The sequence below is a fragment of the Falco cherrug genome, chromosome 8 (genome assembly GCF_023634085.1).
Source record: "Falco cherrug isolate bFalChe1 chromosome 8, bFalChe1.pri, whole genome shotgun sequence".
Classification (NCBI taxonomy): domain Eukaryota; kingdom Metazoa; phylum Chordata; class Aves; order Falconiformes; family Falconidae; genus Falco; species Falco cherrug.
Window position 1 is genome coordinate 60265716 of NC_073704.1, and position 18488 is coordinate 60284203.

The 18488-nt window shown below is 42.0% G+C and overlaps 2 protein-coding genes across 9 annotated transcripts in view; one reads left to right on the forward strand and one right to left on the reverse strand.

Moving 5' to 3' along the window:
- HNRNPAB (heterogeneous nuclear ribonucleoprotein A/B) overlaps nt 1-18488 on the reverse strand; it is a 30054-nt gene that overhangs the window by 4810 nt on the left and 6756 nt on the right. For 4 of the 8 annotated variants that reach the window (XM_055718136.1, XM_055718140.1, XM_055718133.1 and 1 more), the window contains one exon: nt 18353-18437. In XM_055718136.1, coding sequence (XP_055574111.1) covers nt 18367-18437 — 71 coding nt within the window. In that variant the 3' untranslated portion in view covers nt 18353-18366. Of the gene's footprint in view, nt 1-15215; nt 16123-17772; nt 18098-18352; nt 18438-18488 lie in introns of those variants that run through there. The other 4 variants (XM_055718137.1, XM_055718141.1, XM_055718134.1 and 1 more) reach the window with 2 other exon arrangements.
- PHYKPL (5-phosphohydroxy-L-lysine phospho-lyase) lies at nt 597-15717 on the forward strand. Its single transcript, XM_055718130.1, has 13 exons — nt 597-7092; nt 8677-8795; nt 9646-9805; nt 10428-10502; nt 11226-11313; nt 11408-11524; nt 11751-11833; nt 12119-12344; nt 12602-12756; nt 13254-13343; nt 13563-13693; nt 14124-14180; nt 15536-15717. Exons 1-12 carry the CDS (start codon nt 7034-7036, stop codon nt 14150-14152), a joined length of 1332 nt encoding a protein of 443 aa, XP_055574105.1. The 5' UTR covers nt 597-7033; the 3' UTR covers nt 14153-14180; nt 15536-15717.

The window sequence follows — 18488 nt, forward strand, 5'->3', positions numbered from 1 at the left end:
ACCAGAACAGTGCTTTACCTATTGCTCTAATCGCTCCGCGTGGCAGCTGTCCCCCTCCCAACACAGAGCCTCTGCTGCCACACAACCCAAGACATTTTTCCGTAACGAAGGGAGAGAGAGCTCGTTTTGAATCAACTAAACCTCTTAACCAGGGTGGCTCTTCCCCATCCCCGAGGCACAGCCTGGCCGCTCGCGGCGTTTCCGTGCCAGGCAAGGAGGAAGGCTAGATGGGCTAGAACGGATCGGCAGCCTGCGTGCAGCACCTTCTCTGGACTTCTGCTGCTCTCATTCCCGTTAGAAATCCCGGTGGGAACGGATCCTGCTGTATACAGCACCTATTGCCACTTCAGCCACAAGGAACTAACCAGGAGATCTCGGAGGATCTGCTGGCGCTACGGCTACTCTACCAACCCCTTCCAGCACCAGCAGCCGAGACCTGTGGGAAGCGGAGCTCCCGGGAACGGAGCGAGGTGTGGATGCCTGGGGAAGGCTGCGGCTGTGATGGGCACTCCAAGTCCTTCCCGGTCCCCAGCTGAGATGGGTGTGTTTGGCCTCTAGATCCTGACTTGGTGTTCCTCATCGATCGCATCGTGCAGAGTGACAGACTGCATTAGAGGAACTGTTGATTTCTGTATCGATCGCGCGGCGCCTAAGAGGAAATCTGTTCAGACTTCCATGTGCTTTCCACACACACAGATTTAGACGAGTAGGTTGTTAAATGACAAATTGTTTCAAAGCAGTCGTGATCTTATTGGGAAGAGTTAAAAAAAGATGTGCTTTGCTCAGCAAATTCATGCCAGATCAGTTGATTATTTTTTCCTTCCATATGAAAATGTTTATGTGGGTCTTTTGGAATACTTTTGAGTTTGCGAACAGCTCATGAAGATAAATTTTACTTTTAGGTAGTACTGGCAGTCTTGCTCAAACTCAGTAATTATCTCAGCCTCTCACAAAGCATACAGCATTTTTTCCCCAGGAAACTTCTCTCTTCCTCCCCCCGCCCTGGTTGGAAGGAATGTGGGATTGTTTTACAGGAATTCAGAAATGCAGCTGAATGGTCCCCCTAGATGTCAGGAGCAATAAAGATGACTGACAGGGAGGCTGATAATGCTTATGAAGTCTAAGTCAGTCTAAGACTGAGCAACTGATTTTTCGCGGTCACTGAAGTATTTAGTATGTTAGCTTCGTGGAAGCATCAATCAACGTTTTGGGTAACAGAGGTTATTAATATTGGCGGAATCTGAAACCCAGCCAAATTTATATTTTATCTGTTTTCTAGTTTACAAAACAGAATTCCTTAGTCTAATGTAACGGACCGTGAAAGCAGGGTGGTTTCCATTATATATAACCTATATATATAGACATTAATATAACCACGTCTACCTGCTGCCCAGGAGCAGAGGACGGCAGCTCTGAGGCTTGCTCCCTTTTAAACTGTAGCCAGTGACTGCAACTCCCAGTTACTACCGCCATCCTCCCCATAACGTAATGCAGCCTAATGAAATTTGGAAGCCAGGTTCCCAAACAAGAGTCCCCCAAGGGCACAACAACTCACTTGAAACCCTTAAAGCAGTTTTTCAGCCACACAGCTCTGCAGGCAGGGCTACCCTCACGTGCTAGGTGGCTAATGCTGGAGCTGCTGGTCTCTGTGGCGGCAGCTGTGCCAGTCCTGGCCCTGGGCGCTCCAGGCGCGGTGATGCGCTCCCCAAGCTTACTGTTGGGTGCAGCTCCCTAAAGCTTCGGGGGGGAATGGGTTTTGGGGGAAGGGGAAGGTGGCCAAATACCCCCCATGTCTGTAACTCCAGTGCTCGCAAGCACGCTGGCAGCTTAGGAGGCCCGTTGCCGGAGTGCGAACCCGATGATTTGGCCTGCGCTGACGGGAGGAGGTGAGATTAATTAAGAGTTTTGCAGCTGAATTGTGGGTTTGGCTACTGAGTTCAGGAATATTTCTCTGTGTTGTGAAACAGGTGGCAGAGAAAACCCAGTCTGACTCCAAACTGAAACTGTTTCCTAGCCTCAATGTGCTAGGATTTTATTTTCTTTTAAAAAAAAAAAAAAAAAATATCAAGACATTGCTACTTGCTTTGTTTTAATGTGGGGAGCTGCCTTTCTTGTATACACTGCTTCTAACACTTGCTGTATATATAATGGTGATGAATTTATTTCCATATGGATTTCCTCCTGTGTATTTAAAAATAAGAATGTTTCTTCTAACAATAAGAGACCTTCTGATGTTTTGTTTTTAGGAAACCAATAGCTGAAATATTTAGGTGAGCTTATGCCTTCTGTAATTTCATAAATCCAGCATTTGAAAGCCTTAAGCAAACCAGCAAAACTCGTGTGAGGTTTCAGCAGTTCAAGACATCCTATGCAATGATGAAAAGTAATCCATGGAGAATGACAGAGGTCATTACCCGTGGTTTTATGATTGTCAGTGACCCACTACCCAGGAAGAGCATCTGTGATGACCCAGTTTCATGCCAGAAAGCTCGTGTTCTAGGTTGGCTGCTGCCTTCTCTTCCCGCCCCCCCCCCCCCCCCCCCACGCATGCTCCGTGTCCTGTTTCAGCTGCTGGAACTGGACACAACTGGGCTGGCTGTAGGAGCGCTGAACTAGATTACACCAGCAAAGGTTTCGGTCTGCGGCCAGCCCGCAGCTCAGAACGAAATGTATGAATCTTTAGACGTAGCACGTGGTTTTGCAATCAGCCAAGTACAGTGGGCTCTTGGGCCAGAATGAAAGACCTCCCCCACTTGTAATGAAAATATTAAGATGCCAGAAATTTCCAGCTTTATCATAATGGAAAATAGCCATCCTTGGTCGATGTATCTGTGCCTTGTTAGCCTGTAAATTTAGTACGCGTGATACAGGAGTACTGGAGCGCAGGTTCCTGGCCACTGACTACTGATTTAGGGCTGCCATCTAGAGGAGACGTTTGTTTAATCGAGAGAAACATTTTACACCAGGACAAATTTTATCAAATGTTATGCCCCGACGCTGTCCCTTAATGGATGGCACACACAGGGATGGGCACCCCTTTTGTGTAACTACATGGGTTGAACAGGTATTTGCAAAGCAAGCGTGCACAGATAGAAACCTCAATCTTTTTTTCCAAGTCTGGTATTTCTTTCTTGGGAAAGGAAATACCATTAGATTCTCAATTCTGGGGGTTTGGGTCCCATTGTTGCTCAGACAATTTAAAGCATTATACAAGTAAAATCTATCTGCGGCAGGTTACTTGTCAAGTTTTCATTTTTAGATTTTAAAGCACGGAAGCTTTGAATTACTTTCTTTATGGAAATGTATTTATATTTAAGATATGCAAAAACATTACTAATAAGAAATGATAAAAATGTTAAAGATTCATGTCCCCAAACCACTTATCCTGGACCACCACTGCAGTCAGATGAGGGAGTTTGGTTCCAACTCGCACCAGCATAGCTAGGTGCCCAAAGGGGGAGTGAAACCTCGGTACTCTTTTAATTCATGTGAAGCTCCTAAGTTTTACCTGCTCACTGTATGATGACGTGCTTAGTGGCACAGCCAGCCTTCCAGGTTTTAACCAGAAAGACTTTCAAAGTGAGAGGTGAAGTGTTTGGATAGATTTCAAAAGGCCTAAGACACTTCAGCTTGCCGAGGCGATCACTGTGGCCTATACTGACCCTGGCAACCTTACAAGACGGAATTTATGTAAAAATATTTCTTGGACCTTTTTGCAATAATGTCGTTAAAAAAGGGAGGCAGGGGGTGGGGGAGAAAAGAAATCATCCGGTCACTTGAGTTAGTCCAGTCTCACTGTCATTTACTGGAGTCACCTGCCTTTTAATTGTGTCCCTGGCACTGCAGGGAACCCGACTGTAATTAGTACGGTTTGAAATACTTCACGGCTCCGCTGCGGGGAATCTACTGCAGACTGAAGCAAACCAGTGAGTACAAAAATCTAGTTCTTAAACTGTCTGGTCCTTGATTATCGCTTACATTTCTAAGCTAAAAATTATTTCTGGTATTTTTATGTCCCCTTGTGAACTCTTTTCCATATGCTTGCGTACCGTTAGATGGCACAACAAAAGGGATGTCTTAACTGTTGCGTGATCGGCAGCTAAAGTAGTGCTGAAAGCCTGTCACTTAGAAATGAGTGCAAGGAGGACTTAATAGATTGTGTGACTCTCTACTACTGTAGAGAGCCTGAGGGAAAACCATAAGAAAGCTGGGAAACATGAGTTTTCAATGCATGAGAAGTGGCATTATTGACAACAGAGTAATAAATATATTATTAACATTTGTGGTTTTCCTGCATTTTCGGAATACAATCAATGCCTGTTCACTAAGTACTGGTAGAAGTTGCCTCTCAGTTGCCCGCTTTCTGGAACAGGCAGCTCCCTTGTGAGTCTGTCTCTGTGTGGTTTCTTATATAATGTAGATACTAACAAACAGGAACATAAAATGAAGGTGTCCCAAGTATCTGTCAAGGACGCTAAGGCCGCTTGCTGCTTTTTTATGTGCTGTTAAACACTGTGGTGTATGCTTCACTTTAGAAGGTCCATTTTATGTGAATTTAGGTGAGTGCATATCGAACTTGCATTTCTGCAGTTACATAAAAAAACCTTAGGACCTGGTTTTCCAAAGCTAAAAGCACCCACGTTACCCAATGAATTTCCAAATTCAGCAGAAGAGGTAGTAAACTGCCATCAGCTAGAATGAGAGTTGGAGTCCTGTTGTGTTTGCCGTTTACTTTTATAGATGGAATACAGTTTTATAGACAATTTCATAATGTAGCAACTTTTGGGGCTACTATTTGGGGTTCTTTTTTCTGGCATCTTAAAGAATGATACAAAATATTCAATATGATGAAGGTTCAGCACAAAATACCAGTCAAAACCAAAACCTGCTCTGTTGCATTAAATTACTTTGAACATAGGTATGTTTTAAAACTGGTATGTATGCTAGCATTTCTGAAACAACTTAATTTGAGAAGCTACACCTGCTGGTATTTAAAATCCAAAAGAAAATATCACTTGTATACAGTTTAGAAAAATACATGCAATGTGTGCTTTTATCTGTCCATATTTGTTTTGAAATTTAATATGCTGATAGGGCTTAATCCTCTACCATGTTATGCAAGTGTCCCTTATTTATGTGAGTGGTTGCACCACTCCAGTAAGGCTGTTCAGAGGAGAAAGGGCTATTCGCATGTATGTGCAGTTTGGACACCTTACAAAAATTAGTTTTGTTTTGAATGTATTTACATGGTATTTTATACAAAGCTGACTAAAACTCTATAAAATGTATCACCTTTGAAAAGAAATATATACGGCTATTAAAAATACAGAAAATGTACTTAACATCTCTATATTTGCAAACTCTTTGTGATTTTTAATCATGTATGTGCCACAAAAAGTACTCTATTTACTCGTTTCTTTGGGGAACAACTACTTTAAAAATGAAGGCATTAATAACAGTATTTCTTAACCATTGTTTTAACATGTTAAAATGGTATTAATTAGTACTGCATCATGTATTTCTAGTTTTAAGCTGTAATGGACAGTACATTAGCTTGAGACCTCCGAAAATAGTTTTTTCTTGTGCTTTCTGTAACAAAAGCAAAGACTAGATTTTTAAAAATGGTCTCTCTGTACAGATTGCTTTTACAATTGTGTGAATATGTATAATGAACTCTGCATTTTTAACCAAGAATAAACTTCCCAAATTGTAAATGTTCAGGTTGTTATTATAAATAGCCGCTAAATAGCTTAATCAGACAAGAGTTCAAATAAAGATTAACAGCCATTCATAACTTTTTCTCTACTGTCTTTTGTGACTTAAAACCTGACTTTTATGCAACAACCAAGTCTGACCTCCTAAGTTCATGGTAATTGCCTAGCAGTTTGGTTTTAGATTCTCCATATTATGCAAAATTTAAATTGCTGTTGTGTTTATCAAATAACTGCAACTAGAGATAATTATTGGTGGCTATAGCTAGTCAGCAACAAAGTCTGCCAAGTGTGTAGTTTTAAAAGGGTCTGCTCTATTTTCTAGAGTCGTCTTAACAGATGCTGTCAGTTTAAAACAAATGAATGTGAACACTGGTTCTTATACTTGGAAGGAAAAAAATCTGGCATCTTTTAGAATGGAACGTGGTAAGTTTATGAACTCAATTACGGGATCCAACACTGGCAGTGGGCTCAACCCCTCCCCGAACACCCTTTCTTTGTTTTTCTTTGACTAATTCCAATCCAACAGGACCGGAGGAATGGCCATTGTAATAACGATGATAGCATTTCCTCTTTTCATCCTAACTACTGCCTATCCTAGAGTTGGCTCTTAAGTAGCCAGCCAGGTCTACCTATCTGTCACCGACCAAAGACAAGGAGCACAATGACATAAATAAATGCTTTGGGTTTACTTTTGCTTAAATAGTGAAATATGCATTGAACAACTGATACAGTTGGGACACCGAGGCTACCCCCTCAACTGTAAAAGAAACCTCCTAGATGCGTAAGTATTTCAAAAGAGAGGGAGTTAGGATATAGCTATAATAATAATCCTAAGGAGCTCTCACAAGCATGTTATTACCTGTGAGGCACCTGCTAACAAAGCGGGATGGGGGGTAACACGGAGTAGTTCCCCTGGGAGCTGCCAGCAGCCTCCCAGGAGCCCAGCGGTTGCAGCATTCCCCCCCTGTGCTACGGGACCTTGGAGGTGAAGTCACCGCTCCCAACGCTGTAAGTGTCCCCACAGCCGGAGGGCTTGCTTACTGGGAGCAGCTGGGAGGTCGGGGGCTGGGCTCTATGCTAAGGGAGGCGCGCAGCCACAGCGCTGCTGGAGCTGAGACGCGCTGCCGGTGTCCCCGCAGTCACGGCACAGCGCCCTCCCCCCGCGGGGCTCCCAGCACCGGTAGCGCGGCCACCCGCCACAGGGCGGCGCTGGGGCCGCCGGGCGGCGCAGCGGCAGGGCGCGGCCCGCAGGGGGCGCCGCGGTGCCGGGGGCGGGCCCGGCCCCCCCCAGGCGGCCCCTGCGCGGCGGCGGAGCGGCCATGAGGCCGGCGCGGCGGCCCCGCCAGGAGACCCTGGCCCTGCGCCGGCAGCTCATCGGGTAAGCGCGGCGGGGCGGGACGGGACGGGACGGGCACCGCCGGCCGACGTGGCTGCCAGGCGCAGACCGCCGGCCCCACCGGGGGGTGGCCCGGCCCGGGCGGGGTCCCGCCGCCGGCCCTGCCTTACGCGGCCCGCGGCACGTCGGCAGCGGCCGCATCCCGGCAGCGGGCAGCGGCACGGCGGGGGGCGCGGGGCTGGGCCGCGCTCAGCCATCGGCGTTTCTTAGGGAGCGGGGTGCGGAACACGGCCCAACCCCGCACGGCCGTTCAACTCTGAACAGCCGGAACGGGCTCCACAGGCAGGGCCGGGCTGTCGGAGCGCTCCTGTGTCGCCAAACGTGCGACGGAACCGGCCACGGGCTGCCTGGTTAAGTACGGGACTCGGTTCCAAACTGCCCGCTACTTGGGTTGCTCCCGCTGAGCTAAAACACTCTTGGCTCTGCAGACAGCTAACAGCAGCAGAACTGTATAGATATATAGATATATATAAGAATATATACCTTATATACACACACACGTATCTATAGAAGTGTGTGTATATATATACATACTTTTTTATATATAAATATACACTCAACAACAAGGCTACTCTCTCATCTTTGTACATTTTATGAATCCAGCAGCCGGGCCACAGGTAAATGCTTGAATTGGACTTTTGCCACTGACACAAACCAAGAGCCGGCTCTGTGCCTCCCCTCTCTGTAGGCGCCTGCCCTGCCGCAGCAAACTCGCAGAGGCTGACAAAACGCCTGCCTGTCCTACCGTTCTGCTGCCAGCTCACTCAGAAAATACAGGATTCCTGTAGGGGAGGGATAGCAAAGCAGTTTCTTATTTTATCATTGTCTTTTGTTGTTTACTTGACAATGATTTTGTATTTGTAGTCAAATTACTTTATTTTTGTATAAGCAATCTTTTACTAAATGAAGCATGAAAGTTTGGCTTTAGCCTTGGTCAAATCTCCACAACTCCTACTTAGGCAGACGCGTTTCAATTATGTTCAGCAATTTACATTAAAAGTGAACCAAAACAAACTCAGTTAACTAGACCCAGCCTTACAAAATCACTCAGGGTTTCAGCTAAGATTCATAAAACTTTATACAGACATAAGAATCACCCACAACATACTATCTGGGACATCAGGACCTGAGCACATTATTGTTGCTCAATATACAAGAACACAATAAAAATGATCACAAGGTACAAGATGCCAAAGAGGGTTCAAGAACGTGAAGGGCAGAGAGCACAGACAGTAAGGAACCACACTTAAGATTAGATGAAACTACGGAGGGAAGTCCTGTCTGTGTGCTGTGGCTAGGTTCCCAGTGAATTTTCAGTTCTGGAGTATGTTTTTTTCCCCCCCCGCAAATCTAACAAAATTTGACTTGCTGCAGAAGGGCTGTTCTCTTCCCCATCCCAAGCTTTGTTTTAGGGGCCAGGACAAGGATGACACCACGTGCCGGCAAACTGGGGAAATGTCCTTCTCTTGATTAATCAATCTGAACTGAAAATATTACCAGCAGAAAAAAACTACACGACTTTAAGAATTTACTAAGACTTATTTTCCTTTCTGATGTTTGCCATAGCTCTTCTTGCAAGCTGTTTTTTTCTAATGATCCAGTGAAGATCGTAAAGGCGAAAGGCCAGTACATGTACGATGAGAATGGAAGACAATACCTTGACTGCATAAACAATGTCGCTCATGGTAAGTTAAAAGTCATGTTGTTTGACAATACGTTCTTCTAAGCAGAACAAGGCACAATCAGTACATTTTACCACTGTTGTGTTGCGGGAGGGGTTGTTTAGTTGGAAAAGTGAAGAAACCTTTCTTGAGCCTGCAGTTTGGGAAATTACAGTTCACATTTGAATTTCTGTACATGTGAACTTGCCTTCCAGGCTTGCTCCTTGATCTGTCTTCCTAGAAACACACCCCTCTAAAATTTACAGATTTTTTTTTTTTTCCCTTCCCCTGAAAGCTCAAGTAAAGCATCTTAACTGTGAAACTAACAAATGACTTGACACGTGTTGGGTTTATAAGTTACTGCTAAGCCTACAGTTGCAGGACTGTTGTTCACTGTGGTGCCTTAGCTGGGTATTATGAAGTAGCTGCTGATCTGAAATCTCTCTAGTGGGTCAGTGCTGTCACTAACACCCTAGACAGCCCTATTAATTCTTTGATGGTAAAGCTTACCAGGTCATTCCCAAACCCCTAAATAATATAAATGTCTAAATCCAAACATCACATTACACGCTACTTGGTTTAGCATATCACTTTCCAGTATTAACTACGAACTTTAAAAGTACAGTAGGTAGGCAACTTCAAGGTTTGGTTTTGTGGTTTTTTGGGGTGTAGGGAAGGCAGAACCCAATGTTTTTAGAGAAAGTGTACTTAGTTGTGTTCTGCTGACAATGTCATTAATGCCCCACTGATGAATACAATCATCAGTGATAATATCTAATAATATTCAAGAAATGTTAAGTGGGAAGTTAGTATGCGAATTAACATCATGGGTATATGGAAGAACTCTCAAACTACTCTCCATGCTCTCTTGCAGTTGGACATTGTCACCCTGATATAGTAAAAGCAGCCCATGAACAAAATCAATTGTTAAATACAAATTCTCGTTATCTTCATGACAACTTGGTCGATTATGCAGAGAGACTTTCAAAAACACTACCTGAGAAGTTATGCATCTTTTACTTTTTGAATTCTGGGTAAGTCAGGGGGTATATTAGAATTGATACTGTGTGTTCACTAGGTATATCTATCAACAGCCAACTGCATGATCTGGCGTGGACGACTAGATATTAACAAAAAACATGGTGTAGGGGGGTTGTTTTTGAAGGAACTGTGGTCTTTTTTAGAACTTCACTGACTCCAAAGTTCACATTTAGCAAGCTCTCTACAAGGACACTAACCTAGTGTCTCATTTAAGAAGGGGTTTTATTCTATTTATAAGGCCTTGGACTACAAAACATTAATGTAAATATTTACTGTGTTAAGTTTCTGGCCTGACTTGTCTTCTAAACTATGAATTAGTGCTGTTATCAAAACCAAATGTAACAATGTGCATTTGGGGAGGGGGCGCATACTGCCAAGCAAACTGCAGCTAAAAAAAGAAAAAACTGTTTCCAAAGCAGTTTCTGTACTCAAGTTTAAAATGGATTCCGCTCTGGTGAACGGTCCTACCTAATGAGTCCTGATTACTAAGGGATCTGTAAGTAACATGCATCAAGTTGTCTGTTCTTTGCAGACGCAAACAGCATTGCAAGGGAAGGTAGAATTTCAAAACTCAGACATCCACCATGAAACGCTTACTGAATTTTTCAATTGTAGATCTGAAGCTAATGATCTTGCCCTAAGACTGGCACGACAGTACACAAAACATGAGGATGTTATAGTTTTAGACCAGTAAGTATATCAGCAATTTTATCTACTGTGGGGTACAAGGCTAGGTTTTGGTCCCTGGTCAGAGCATTTTTTAAAACCTGTTGTAGTAGAAAGACTAACCAGGAAACCGAGGGAGGTCATTTTTCCCATTTCTGTATTTGTGAGACCAGCCCAGAGAACTGTGTCCCGCTGGGCTCTCAGTACGTAACAGACACTGCCATACTACAAAGAGGCCAGCAGTGGCCTACCATGACGGGTACAGAGCCACAGGCTTGAGAGTTAAGAAAATTAGATTTGTTCAGCTGTAACAGATGGCAAGAGGCAGATCTGATGGCAGCTGTTTAATGGAAAGGAGCAGAAAAGACTGAGTCAGGCCTGAGTATGTATGGTGACAGGAAAAGAGACAACAGACCTAAGTTGAAACCAGAGGAATTCCAATGAGACACAGGGGAAAAACTTTTACCATGAAGGTGGTCAAAATGAGAACAGGACGCCCAAAGACAGAAAACTCCATTGCTGGAGGATGCTCGGAAGCAGGGCAGACACGTCCCCTCCAGTTGTTCTGAGATCTTGTAATACGGCTCATGACTTACACTGCTGAGTTCTAGACACTGGTCCAGGCAAACCAGTGACAAGTACTGTCCCTCTGCATCCCTTATATTCAGATACAAAAAAAAAAAATCCAAATAGTACTAAGCTTATTGATAGAAATTGCAGAGCTTTTCTCACTGATTGTTTTTTAAGTGCTTACCATGGACATCTGACATCCTTGATTGACATAAGCCCATATAAATTCAGAAATCTAGAAGGACAAAAGGAATGGGTCCACGTGGTATGTACTTCAGCATATAACTATCAACTACTTGTCAATTTAATGAAGTCTTATTTATGATATACTGAATACAGAATACTGTTCCTTTGCACAGGCTCCTATTCCAGACACATACAGAGGACTTTATAGAGAAGACCACGAAGATTCAGTAACAGCCTATGCTAATGAAGTGAAAAATATTATCCAGCAAGCACATGAGAGAGGCAGAAAGGTAAAAAGTGACTTCCTTGACCATTTTTCTTGCCTTAGAAATGACTATGGCTGATTATCAATGCCATTCAGGATTACTGAGCTAAGTAGTATGGACTTGTCAAAAAGAAAACGTGGCATAATAATACAAGAACCATCCACTGACAAAGAGCTTCTTGTCAATTGTTAACACAATTTCCACAGCTTTCTGTACCGCATTCAAACATTACATGCTACCTTTATTTCAGATTGCTGCATTTTTTGTTGAATCTCTGCCAAGTGTGGGTGGTCAAATCATTCCACCAGCAGGCTATTTTCAGAAGGTTGCAGAGTAAGTGGTCATTCATTTTTAACTTCTTAAATTTAACATACTTGCCAATTATACATGATAGAGAATTCCTCTGCCTGCTGTGGCATGTAGCAGCCTATGCCTTCAAGTTAGAATGTAAAGTTTGTATGGCAAAGACCTGCATTTTAAACACATCTCTAGAATACAGGCCTGTGCAAGTTTGTCTCCTGGAAGTTTGCGAAGTAATGCTTTCTGCATGTTTTTAAGCAGTAAGTATTTCTGTTCTGTTTCCTCTTAAAAAGACAGTAACGATCTTTTATGTTACAGGCACGTGCACAAGGCAGGAGGTGTATTTATTGCTGATGAAATTCAAGTTGGCTTTGGCAGGGTTGGCAAGCACTTTTGGGCATTCCAGCTTCAGGGAGACGATTTTATACCTGATATTGTCACTATGGGGAAACCGATAGGAAATGGGCACCCTATTGCCTGTGTAGCAACAACAAAAGAAATTGCAGAAGCATTTGGAGCCACAGGAGTAGAGTATTTTAATACAGTAAGTACAAAGTTGCCCAACTCTCCTCTACAGGAGTCCAAGTCTTAAATTTGATAATCATGCAGTGTTTCTATTGATCTTTATCGCTCAGTTACTGTTTATATATTATTTGTAGTTTTCCAATATGTAACTTTCTATTTACTGGCTCCATCTGAAAGATGGCAGTATGCTCATTCTATCACTGAGGCTACACCGAGTGACATCATTTCATCCTTCTTCCCCTTCCATGGCTACGCATGTTTCTTCCCTGAGCTCAGTTTGGAGGAAATCCTGTTTCATGTGCAATTGGATTAGCTGTGTTAGATGTGATTCAGAAGGAACACCTTCAAGCACATGCCACAGAAGTAGGCAACTTCTTGATGAATCTACTCAAGGAACAGAAAACCAAGCATCCCATCATTGGTGATGTCAGGTATCAGTGCCTTATGTATATTTTAGCTGCTTTTTTTTTGGTCCAGTCAGTCAAACTACTCAATCCAACCAATGTGGTTTTAAGAAATTAATTAAATCTGTGGTTTTAGCAAAAATCAACAGGCTGCTGTACTTTAGATGAAAACAACTTGAGCTTACCACTGATATACTTGGGCCACTCCAGGCCAGTACTGCTGCTTTACTGATTTATTAGTTGCTAAAGGAATTCACTTTCCTGTCTGAACTCTTACTTCAAGTGCACAAAAAACAGAATTAATGAGCTGGATGGAAAATATGCTTAACATCATGTCCTGCACCGCCCTTCTGAGCAGCAAAAAGTCTCTACTGTATTACAAGACAGCAATACCTCTTCTATCACTAGCCATACATCAGGTAGTTCTCATGTGGTAAAGGTGTGATGTCACAAAAAGCTTCCTCAGATTTTTTTAGTTCACCTGCAGTCCCTCTGACACTGACTACTTTTTATTTCTTTTAAAGGGGTTCTGGCTTATTCATTGGAGTGGACTTAATCAAGGATGAAGCAGAAAGGACCCCAGCCACAGCAGAAGCAGAGTATCTAGTAACAAGGTACTAGAGACAATCATGTAGGTCAGTCCTCTATGTAGGAGGCAAGCGCACAATTACAGACCTTGCCACTCGATAGTTTTTGAAATATAGCCAGACTGGCAGAAAAAGAAACCAGTTAGTGCAGAAGGGCATTGTCGGGACAGCCTGCATGCTGATGTTTTAAGTTTTTCTGAGCTACATGCAAAGGTAAACATAATTCTTTGTTATTGCTCTTTCCAGGCTTAAGGAAGAATATATTCTACTGAGTACAGATGGGCCAGGAAGAAATGTGCTTAAATTCAAGCCCCCAATGTGCTTCAATATGGAGGATGCAAAATTTGTTGTGGACACACTTGACAAGCTACTAACAGGTAGTAGAGATCAAAACTGCCTTATAGAGGGTTGCTCTTAAGACCGCTTAAAGTCAATGCTGAGCCTGCTTTTCAGAAGTGCTAAACCAGAGCCAAGACAGGCACTGAGCACATAGGAAAATCAGTCTTAGTCAATGCAAGTTTAAAACAGAATAATTTAGAAGTGAAGGCTTAAATCTTCTAAAAAAAAAATATTTACTCCACAGATGCATACGCCTTTTAAAGTAGCTTTGCTCTGGCAGAGGTTGAAGTGTCTACCTATCTGAACAAGGGCAACTCGTAAAAGCTGTCCAAATTTCATTCTTGAAAGACATATCCACATGCATTTGCCATTTAGCTTTTTATACTTCTGCACTCAGTATTAATGAAGTTTGAGACAAGTTTTTGCACTGTCGTAAGTGTGTGAAATTGTTGCTTGTTCTCTCTCCAGATATGGAAAAGGAATGTCTGAAGCAATAGAAAACATCTACTTATTCTACCTGAGCAGGTATTTATCTATATTCACCCTTTAATACTTAAAAGCCAAGGTTCCTAAACGTAATTTCACAAGCATTGTCACTAGCAATAGAGCAGGACCAAGCTTCTTCAGAGATACTTTAAGTTAGTTTGCAGGAATTTATGGCAATCTAGAAGGCGTGGACCAGACTGTATACATCTGGCATTCACAGCTACCTTCTATCAGAGTCTGACACTTCCAGTAACACTGTATGTATTCATTCATTTGTAAGCTAAGTTCAACATATCCCAGAAATGCCTACCACTAAGAGCATGCTATGGATGCTTGTCTGGGAAGCTTTAAGAATGACTGGCAGGCAAAATGACACACACATCAAGACAAACAGCTTTTATGCTAGCTGCTCAGTGCCTTAAGTCTCTAGACAGAAGCAGGTCTAGCTGCATAACTACTTCTCAGCAAGTCTCTCCTTAACTGACCCCAAGGGCAGGAGCACTGCACACTCTGCACGCCACTTACACCGACAGCTTTATGAAGAGCTATAGACAGTACCTTTACTGCTATAGCTCCTGTTTTATTTAACATCTGACTTTGAAATAGTACTGCCTTCTGTTCTGAGCATTTCAGGTTCATGGCTGTTGACCCATGCTTAAGCATCACCTTACCCCTATACTCAGGGGACTACAGGCATCACTAAGACTGAGTCCTGTTAAGTCTTCCAAGCCTTGAAAATCTTACTGTCTGCTGAGGTCCCTCTATAGGTTGCTTAGACAATGTCAAGCTGCAACTCATTTTGCCACACTCATGATGAGCACAGTGTATGCTTACAGTTAATGCCTCAATAGCAACACCCTATGGTACACTTAGTATTTCTTCAACCTATTCTGACCGAGACAACCGAGTGTTTTTAACCAAATTCCCAGTAAAACTCTAGGTACCCAGATGGAAACATACCTAATTAATCATTGGTGGCCTCAACCACCATACTAGATCCACAGTGCTATGGCCCTGAGCTAAGGAGAAACATGCTTTTTAGTTCAGTGTAATATTAGTATAGCAGGCACAAGAAAAATGTGTTAATATTTTATTTAGCAAGTTAATGGAAAGACATACAGCTGTTTGTACTACTTATTCTTGAGAACAAAAGGATTACTCAACAGTGCCAGTTTAACTTAGAGGCCTAATGACTTAATGTACTTTTCTGCAATCTAAACTAAGCAAGAAAAATGCCTTTATTTTCTACAGGAAACCAAGAATGCAAAAAGCCTCTTACTAAGTACAGTACTAGTAGGACACTTACATATAATGTAAGCGAAAATGAGGCAATGAAATAGATTCCTTTTAATGATGCTTTTACAAAAAAACATAACATTATTTTCTTTCCATAGGTTTCAAACAATGTTCAAGATCTACTACTAAGAAACATTATTCAACTATAATAACGCACATTTAATCTTCATCCTAGCGTGTCACAGACCAGAAAAATTACTTTTGATTTTGTTATTTTCAGTTATCTTGTTATTAGTAAAAGCTTTAGGAGAAATAAATTTAAGAGCTTGTTCCAACTCTGGCAGAAGTGTGGAATTGGCTTTTACTTAAAACAGCATATCTAAAACTGATTATAACAGAATATATTTCTAGCAGCTACTATAAACTACATTTTCTAAATTCATGCTCTTTCAGGTTATGACTTTTGCAAATTAAGATGAGCCCATGGGTTATCTTGTATTTTTAAATCTGCTGCTACCTATGCAAATGCCATTCTAGGTGCCAGTATACCCAGTCCTTCCCAGGCTCCTCTGACCAGTTTCAGTAGCCAGTTTTGTAACAAGGTCCCCAGTAGCACTGTATTCAACAGTCTCAGTGACCAGACCAGATTAAGTCAGAAACTTCAGTCCCAGTAGCATCAAATGCATGAGGAACAGACAGCCAAGGGGCATGGATCCCAAAATAGTCACGGTTCTTACAAAATATTCTGTCCTCAAGAAATATCCAAGCAGGATTAGTAAATTAAGAGTACATTACAGCCATAAGCAACAACCTTGTGTATAAGCCCTCACTTTTACCAGGTAATTACATGTTCTTTGTATCACAGACTTTTCATGCAAAGAAAAAAGGGAAAACCAGCTCTGCATTTAAGTACCAGTATCCTCAATTTCTGCTTAAGGCCACATCGCCTGTCAAGGAAGCACTACCCGAGAACCTACTTCCAAAAAACACCAATGTAACAGCCAGCTAACAAACTATTGCTAATAAACTAGCTAGTGGTACCGCAGCAGTATGGTTCCAGTACTATGCAAACTGCCTGTTGGAGGGCAAACTGCTAAAAAAAAAAAAGTTTCTGCTATCCCTTATTTCATTAAAAAACCAGTATGCGACACAGTAAAGCATTCCAATTTTAAGGTATGAGACAGTAATGCTTTTAAATACTGTACTCATTTGTTTGTGGTCTGTAATTTCTCTTATTTGCAAGTAAGATGGGCATTAGATTACATATTCCAGCTGTAAAGCTGTCATGTCCACTATCAGATTTAAAATTCAATTCATCTTTTCTTATACTGAAGATTTCCACTGAACTCCAGAAGTCTTACAGACTTTAACTTCACAGCAAGTTTCTGTTTTCAAGGACAGCCAGCAGGGAGCAGCATATTATAGTCCCTGCAAGAATAGCTGCATCCCATGTTAAAAAAACCTGAAAAGGTCTCTAGTAACAACTGTTTATGTCTTGCCTTAAGTTACTTAGTTTAATTCACTTCTGGTTCCCCTTTGTTCAAACAATTTATTACAAGAAAAAAAATTGTCAGATTTTAATTTTAAGAGGAAAGTAAAAATCAAGTTGATTACAGCAAAGCTTAGAAGTTTACTTTGTGCAACAGCTCTTGCTACTTATGTATCTTAGATCAGGGCTGTTCTGCAGCAAGACAGGCAAATTAAGTTGCATGATAGTTACAGCCTTGAAACAGTGAACCAGTCAAAAAAGGAGAGCGTATTTCTAGCTGGTCACTCATCTCTAGAGAAATGATGTTTTGTTTTTCTACCCACAACTTCAGTGGAAGTTTTTAGCCTATTTTGATACACAAAAAGGCTGCAAAAATTCAGACTTTGCATTGTTAATTTAACGTCTGTCTAACCTGTCTTTCAAGGCAGGTATATGTACTATTCAGAACTTGTAGAAAAGTCTCAGACTCAAGCCAGTGAAACATAAAGGAAGTGCAGCTAGCTTCTGGCACACCTCTTAGCTTCCTCCTGCAGTGCTGTCTAGACTCCCAAGCCCTACCTGAAACTTAGACCTCCAGCTCTGCCTAGCAGAGCCCTACAATACAGACACTAACACAGTTATGCTGAGCCTCTGTGCTTGTCTAGAACATGACCCACCAGCACAGCCTCCACAACAGCTGGGGCTTTCCACCTGAGTTCTCTTCCATAACCTCAAGGCAAAAGCAACTGCAGTTTTTAGCTGCCACTTAACTGCAAGTCAGCACAACTACCAATACAGCCTTCTAGTTGTAAGATTAAAAACATTTAAGCACAACTCTTCCCCTATCAAGGTACTGCCATGAACTAAGTTCTGGGAACAGTATACTGGCGTTCTACTAATACATAAGCTGAAGAATGGCACAAGACACTAGATTACGCCTTTTTTATTTCAAAAGCTAGGATAGCTTCAATATCCATGTCATGGTGAATCAGAACACATGTAAAATACCTTACAATACATTAGATTCCAAAAAGGTACCAAAAAGTACAGTAAAATTAACACTTCCATTACAGGAAATGTATGACACAAAAACAATACAAAATAAAAAGGTGGAAAGTGACACTGGTTCCCTAAGATGCATCTCTTTCTGTACAACTGGAGTAATGCAGAGTCCATAGTTAACTCCAAGAGGCAGTCCCTAGATGCAGAGCTGCAGCTTTAAGCAGACCCTCAAAATCAGTTTCAGTTTAACCTATTAATAAAATCATTAATTAATATCTTCAGCAAGGCTGAAATTTACACACCACACTGTCTAGACAACTAGTTATCTGTAAGTATTAAACATGTAAAACATTTCCAGGGAGCTCTTCCAAGTAAGATGCACATTTAACAGGCCATAGAAATTTATTGTAAAGTTAAATTTGGTACAGAACTGAAGTATCCATCTACAGCATTGTATACAAAACCTATGCAGTCATTTTCCAAAAGAGACCATGCCACTGCATACCTGAATAAGTTTGATCAATATGGCTTGTAGTTATTCTGATGACCACCACGTCTTGGTGTCTTCCCATAATTTGCACTGCCTTGACCTATGAACAAGAAAACAAATGCATTAAACTGCTAATTAGTTACGCTTGCTT

What these genes read in the sequence shown, in the direction of transcription:
- PHYKPL (XM_055718130.1), top strand. Translation starts at nt 7,034, where the DNA reads ATGAGGCCGGCGCGGCGGCCCCGCCAGGAGACCCTGGCCCTGCGCCGG. An exon ending in GATGTTATAGTTTTAGACCA is followed by an intron (nt 10,503 to 11,225) that starts GTAAGTATATCA and finishes TTGTTTTTTAAG; the next exon opens with TGCTTACCATGGACATCTGA. An exon ending in GAGTAGAGTATTTTAATACA is followed by an intron (nt 12,345 to 12,601) that starts GTAAGTACAAAG and finishes CCCTGAGCTCAG; the next exon opens with TTTGGAGGAAATCCTGTTTC.